The sequence below is a fragment of the Ctenopharyngodon idella genome, chromosome 20 (assembly GCF_019924925.1).
Source record: "Ctenopharyngodon idella isolate HZGC_01 chromosome 20, HZGC01, whole genome shotgun sequence".
Taxonomy (NCBI): domain Eukaryota; kingdom Metazoa; phylum Chordata; class Actinopteri; order Cypriniformes; family Xenocyprididae; genus Ctenopharyngodon; species Ctenopharyngodon idella.
The window spans coordinates 4,751,713-4,758,739 of NC_067239.1; the positions used below are offsets into that span (position 1 = coordinate 4,751,713).

Consider the following 7,027-nt stretch of genomic DNA (forward strand, 5'->3'; position numbering starts at 1 on the left):
AGAAGGTGTTCGAAAAAGTATTTTTGTTTTTCTCCAGAAAATTCAAAATAGCAGAGATTTTTTATAGACGGAAATGAAATCAGAGGGCTTCACCCAAAAAAAAAAAAATTGTTTCTAGCCCTTTATATGATTCAAAAGACCCAAAACAAAAATCACTTTATTATAGCGCCACCTAAAATAAAGTAAAAATAAAGATGCTAGACATTTTGAATCATGGATATTTTATTGTGTTTCTCCTCAGAGGGTCAGTCTGGTAGCTGAGCCCATCTCTTACAGAAATGAGAAGTGTTTCACTAACATCTCTTCTCTCACACATCTACCCACAGCACATACACACCTTAGTAATCTATCACAAACCGGTTAATGTGATGCATATATGACCGCCCTGTGCGACAATTACACATGATTATGGTGATCCACTCACATGAACATCTAGTGTGTTTATTTTAAGTTACAGTTAGTGTGGCATGGACGTCACGATTAGTTTGGCATGGCATCAGGGGAACTAGGAGAGCAGGATTTGAGCAGGCAGGAACCTGTGCGCTCTGGACTGTCTCTCTCTCTCCAGGCAGATCAGCAAGCACTAGTGACATTCACAACGACAACTGCAAAACAGCCACAGGTTACAGGCAACACCAGACAGAGCAAGACTCTGGTCAGATGCGTGACAATTGTCCGTTTACCTGCTCTGTCTCACTGGTAGAATTTGATCTCCGCGTCCACGCAGTCGAAGAACAGATCCCCGAGCTCCTGGCCCTGTATCTCACCCCTAAGCATGGCCTCGATTTCCTCAAGACACTGAGACTCCAGGTATCTCATAGTCTCCTGGAGAGAGACTCCAGCATCCTGACACACACACACACACACACACACACACACACACACACACATATTGGGTTTTATGGTTACATTCCATAGACATAATGATTTTTATACTGTACAAACTGTACACCCTAAACCTACACATCACAGTAAACTTTCTACATTTTTACATTTTCAAAATTATAAAAGAAGACCTACTATGCCCCTTTTCACAAGATGTAATATAAGTCTCTGGTGTCTCCAGAATGTGTCTGTGAAGTTTCAGCTCAAAATACCCCACAAATCATTTATTATAGCTTGTCAAATTTGCCCCTATTTGGGTGTGGGCAAAAACACGCCGTTTTTGTGTGTGTCCCTTTAAATGCAAATGAGCCGCTGCTCCCGGCCCACTTTCCAGAAGAGGGTGGAGCTTTAACAGCTCACGCTTCGGTTGCTCAACAACAACAAAGCTGGAGGATCTCACGCAGCCAAAATGAGGATCGTCAGTAACGGTGTTCAGCCTTACATTGTTCAAACCGGAGTCGACACTGATGGAGAGACTCAGGAAGAAGTTACAACTTTTAGAATTTCTGAATGGTTAGTGGATAAATTTATGTAGTTGCTGTGGAGTTGATTCAACTCCTCGACTAGCATGTGCCGTCAAGTTAATCTTTTGCGCAAAACCTGTATGGACGCCCACTATACATAGTGTACCTGTTTGCCAAACAGAGCCATACACGCCAGGCTAACGTTTATGATTGCTATCAAAAGATGTGAATGGTCTAATATTCTTTCCAAAATATTGCTCGGACAGCTCCTTTTTTAGCAATCAAGCTTGCCAGGGTCAACTTGCAGGCCAAGCTAACGAGACTCTAAATAGTGTTCTGTGCTCATCTGTGCAGCCAACGACAGAATAGTTAGCATGCTTTGCTCAAACGTTTGGCATGGTGTTAGAACTGGTACACCGCTGTCGCTTGTGAAAACAAAATGGAGGTGCCATGGGTGGAAACGTGCAGATTAAGGGGTGGTAATATTTTAAGACAAGATCCCTTTCCTACATCACAAGGGGAGTGAAATCTGAGCGGCTCATTTTTTTCACATGCTTGCAGAGAAAGGATTGCCAAAACAAAGATATTGGGTTGTCCTTTTTCACGTTTGCTCCGTGAACCGACGACCCGATTATAGCATATTATAGTCTGATTTTCATGATATGTCCCCTTTAAATGTCTTCCTCATGGGACCCAACCAAATGTCCCCACAATGTCAAAAATGTCAACATTTGATCCTCACAATTTAGGTTAAACAGGAACACACACACACGGCTTTCAAAGGAATATTGTGGGCTCAGTACAAGTTAAGCTTAATCGAGAACACTTGTGGCATAATGTTTGATGGCCACAAAAATAATTTCAATGTTGTTCCTCATTTTCTTTATAAAAAAAAAAAAAATCTAAATTAAAAGCAAAAATCTCTTACAGTTTCCATCCAAAGTTGCAAGTTCAAATTGCACAAAATTGTAATAGCACCGTTTTCATTCCATGTGTTCAAGAGAACAAAATTATCTGAAGATAAATGAAGGTCTTTCGGGTGTGGAACAACATGAGGGTGAGTAATTAATGACAGAAATTTCATTTTTGGGTGAATTATCCCTTTAATGTTCAAAAGTGCAAAAAACAAACCAAAAAGCATTTTAGCAAGAAAAAGCCTTTTTCTCAGACTTACAGGACTGGTCAGTGCCGTCTGGTGGGCTTTGTACAGCTCGTGTTTCCGGTCCACCTGGTGCTGGAATCGAGGCTGTGTCCTAACAGGATCGTCTGGGCCGTACTGCGGAGACATCACCATGCTGACAGGCCTCATGCTCTCCGAGAAGATAAAAGGCTTGAATACAGACCTGCAAGAGAAGGATCAAAGTGTGATGTGTCCACTAGAGGTCTTCACAGGTCCACTTGGATCTGAAAACCTGAGGTCCGAATGGTTCGGGTCCAAAACTTTCTCGGACACGGGTTGGGTCTGATATTAGTAGCCTCGAGTCTCAGGTAATTTAAAATAAAGGCAGCGGCTATTTGCACTAAACGAAAATAGCATATTTTCTTAGCGATAGATGCTATTTACACTAAGTGAAAATAGCAGGATTTTCTTTGCAATAAGTGTAAATAGTAGTTAGATGCCATTTATACTTATAAATAGTGGCAGATACTATTTACACCTCAGTGTTGATGTACATATTAAATGGTATGCAATATTAAAAGAGTGTAAATGATTATATTTATTAAAATTATTAAATGGATGCCGCCTCATTGGGATGATAAAGCCCTCCCTACACCTAACCCTAACTGATAAACACTTTATTATTAAACACATGTTAGACACTTTATTTCCACTTTTTTGAATATTTTCTTCATTTATTGTTGAAAATAAATGTCTTTCCGATCTGATATGTGACGGGAAAAGGGAGAAGAGCGAGTTCGGCAAAAAGCACACCTGGAGGGGTCGGGTGTGGCAGTGAGGAAGTGAACGCAGGGCACTTCTGGGTTGCGCGGGAGGATGGACACCATGCTGCCTGTGGTACGGAAGCCCTCAGAGTCCATACAGATCCCGCTGGCCTTGTCTCTCAGGATGCTCATCATCACCTCTGCCGTCACCGAGCCTGTGTAGAGTGGCAGGGGTCAGGACAGGAGGAAAGCGTGTGACTAGTGTTGTCAAAAGTACTGACTTCGGTACCAAGTCAGTACTGAAATTTTAAAAATGTGATGATTCTAGCATTTCCCTCTAGTATTTTGAGTTCTGTTGAGCGGATTCTTAAACACCTCTGATTGGCCATTGTGTTCACACACTCAACAGATATGAATAGTCATATATGATTGGCTATATAATTCATACATCCACCACATTCAAAATACACTATAATAAAAAATATAAATTCATAGAAATTGAAAAGTCATCAAAATGTTATAATTAAATCAGGCATAATACAAATTTAGATGTCCATGCTTTAACAAATAATTGCTAAAAAAGAAATGCAACGACTGTAAGTGCAGTGTACAGACAGCAGATGGCAGTATTTAACACATGCAAACTCTTCAAAATAACAAAACAACACTTGGACAACATTCAGATTTCCTGTTGTAAACACATCCCCACTCCTCAGTCATGATGGCAGAGGAAAAGCAAACCTACCGTTGTGCTGCTGGAGCAGGGCTGTGCCGCCCATGTACCGCTGCTTGGCCATTTCCATCCTGGCGGGGGGGTTGTCAGGGCTGAAGACAGCAGTGAAGCTGAACTCCCCCTCACCGCTCCACCAGCCCTGAGCCTGGGCCACACCGCGCAGCTCCGGATGCTCCGCTGAGATCTCTGTGCCTATCGTCAGCTGGTTGGAGATGTTCTTGACTCCCTCTGACAAAATAAATAACCTCGGGTTTATTTTTAGAGATGGATTATTATGTCAATACTTGCAAAAGTCTAAGGCCAGATTGGAAATGTTTTACAGATTGGACTGTAATTAAACAGTGATTAAAACAACAGAACGTTACTAATCAAATATATTAGTAAATTCAATTAATTATTTTTTATTTATATTAATATTTAACATTTTTTATATCAACTTTTCATCACATTAATCTTGTCACATGTTATTCTGATATTTAACAATAATTAATGTCATTTAACACAATAATGACTTTAAATTATCTAATGGGGGTAATTTCTCAGCCAAAATTGATTTAATTACAATTAATTTGGCACAAAATGCAATTAATTGAATTAAACATTTTAATTGCTTGACAGCCCTATCTATCTATCTATCTATCTATTTATTTATTTTACATAATATCATTATGTAAATGAATCTGATCCACTGCATTGATCCTTTTTATTGATTTAATATGGGATTGCTAAACCGCCTCGGTCATGTGACTGTTTTGTATCTCTGACACTGGGTTCAAAATTGTTATTCTGATATATACACACATAGATACATACATAAAGTATATACATACATAAATATAACATAGTTATACTTTTTTTTTTAAGAAGTATATATTAACATTTATTAACTTTTTATTTAACCTTTTATTATAATATTAACTTTAATAAATGTAATATTAAATTTAATATAATTACTTATAATCAGTCTTGACTTTTTACCAAAATAAAACATAAATGTTCTTCATTTTGGATCTTTTCAAACAGAACCAGAGAGAAAAACACATTGTAAAAAAAAAATCCAACCTGTGAAAACACACTCGGCACTGACCATTAATCATCTCTCTCCCTCACCTGTGACTTTCTGTGCAGCCCACAGTTTCCCAGCAGTCTCTAGGACCCAGGCTTCCTGTCGGTCCACTAGTAAGAAGGTGTTGTGGTAACTAAAAGGTTCGGCAGTTTCCCTGCAGGCTCCGCCCTGACCGTGCTGCTCTAGCAGACCTGTGATCACATTCAGAGCGGCCCATGCACTGTCCCCACGCTCCAGACCCAGCCTGAACATAAAACATATTTATATATATTTTTTATGATCCATGAAGTCTAAGAATATATCTATTAAATCCTTTTTTAATAATAATATTATTATTATTATACTAATTAAAAAAAAAAAAAACAATGACTAGTAAAACAGACGGTAAGAATAATCTGGTCAATTTTAAGGCTAGAAAACTGCAAGATAAAGATGTTTGGTTGTTTTGGCCTCACCGAACCAGGTCCATTCCCAGCAGAGCTTCTTCTGGATTCACAGGCTCCTTGGTCCAGACTGCCTCGTTCCCAATACACACCCCGTGTTCATTCGCCCCCATCTCAGCCCCCCAGAGCCAGGCCGGTCTGCTCAGCACAACTGCATGAGTGTGCTCTACTTGAGGGATAGAAATGTATGTGCACTATATGGAAAAGAGAATCACTTGTAAATCATTTATTGTTTGGCCATTTTTATTCAATAATTCACATATTTGTGGAAAAATGTCAGCAAATATGAAACTGCAAATAGTGAAATATTTAACCAAATATTACACATTTGATGAAATGTAATTAGCTTGAAAAATCAATTCACCTCCACTGTAGAGCCAGCAGCGTGTGATGACGCAGGGTAATACACCACCTCCTGCACCTCATCTCTCGGCCGGTCAGAGTTCTTACCAAAGATCACATAATCTTCTTTTGAACCCGGAGGCAGAGATACAAAACAGTCACATGACCGAGGTGGTTCAGCCATCCTATATCAAATCAATACATGAGGATCAATGCAGTGGATCAGATTCAAATGACAACAACATACCCATTTGAAAAAGGACAGATAAATTATGACATACACAGGCTTATGCTTAGATCCCTAATCAAAAAAGCTAAAAAGAAAATTTGTACAAGAACTCCTATTCTAATTTGGAACTGATTATTTAAATAATAATACAATTTGAATGTACTATAAATATTTTCATTATTCATTTTAATATATTCCATTTAAATATTCCAACACAAGCATAAACCATTTCACTAACAGAAACAGAATTTCTTTCAAACATTTAATTTTGAATTATTTTGGTAAAAATCCATGCTGAGTTTGATTACGCAGGCTTGTGGTCAAAGGTCATTGGTTTCTTCTAGGGGCCATTGCGCATAAACAAACTCCGAGAATTTGTGGTTCGTTGCTGGCTTGATAATACTAATACTACCAAGGCGATAATAATACACATTTATGCAATACATGAAACCAAATATTAAAAGAACTAAAAATACTACTGGATAAACTGACATTTCTACATGAGAAAGCGCGGATGAGCAATCATTTGTTTACATGTATAAAGCTGTGATATCGTGCGGCTTCTGCAGCAGTAGGTAAATGTGCTGCACTGACAGGAGTGCTGAGGATTACTGTAGTGATGTTAAGTCTCAGTGCTGGACAGTATATAAGGCTTATCGCCTGACCTCCATTTCACAGATTCTTCAGTTCCGATCTACAACTGCACAAAAGAGTCAAAGCTGCTTTTAAACAATCATAAGAGCTAAATTCAGTGCTTTATATGAGATGATTTTAATATCTGATAGACTATTGATGGCCTGTGTGTCTGATAATGAATCATCTATATGAATATCTAAGTCATGCATCAAAATTAGCGCGTGACATTCACGTGCATGCTTAAATTGGGTTTTATTAGCGCTACTCTAATTGTCTAGCACGCGTTCGAGAGTATTTGATGAAGTTATTATTACCTTAATAAGCTCCAGATCGGTCAGAGAGCTT

The 7,027-nt window shown here is 38.7% G+C and overlaps 1 protein-coding gene across 3 annotated transcripts in view; it reads right to left on the minus strand.

Moving 5' to 3' along the window:
* Positions 1-202: 202 nt before the first annotated feature.
* LOC127502684 (secernin-2) overlaps positions 203-7,027 on the minus strand; it is a 323,010-nt gene continuing 316,185 nt past the window's right edge. The window contains exons 1-9 of one of the 3 annotated variants that reach the window (XM_051875906.1): positions 6,997-7,025; positions 5,840-6,002; positions 5,488-5,669; positions 5,077-5,276; positions 3,979-4,194; positions 3,283-3,448; positions 2,524-2,692; positions 684-846; positions 203-605 (exon numbers count right to left, since the gene is read on the minus strand). In XM_051875906.1, the coding sequence (XP_051731866.1) occupies positions 694-846; positions 2,524-2,692; positions 3,283-3,448; positions 3,979-4,194; positions 5,077-5,276; positions 5,488-5,669; positions 5,840-6,001 (1,248 nt within the window). In that variant the 5' untranslated portion in view covers position 6,002; positions 6,997-7,025 and the 3' untranslated portion in view covers positions 203-605; positions 684-693. Of the gene's footprint in view, positions 606-683; positions 847-2,523; positions 2,693-3,282; positions 3,449-3,978; positions 4,195-5,076; positions 5,277-5,487; positions 5,670-5,839; positions 6,003-6,580; positions 6,602-6,996; positions 7,026-7,027 lie in introns of those variants that run through there. The other 2 variants (XM_051875904.1, XM_051875905.1) reach the window with 2 other exon arrangements.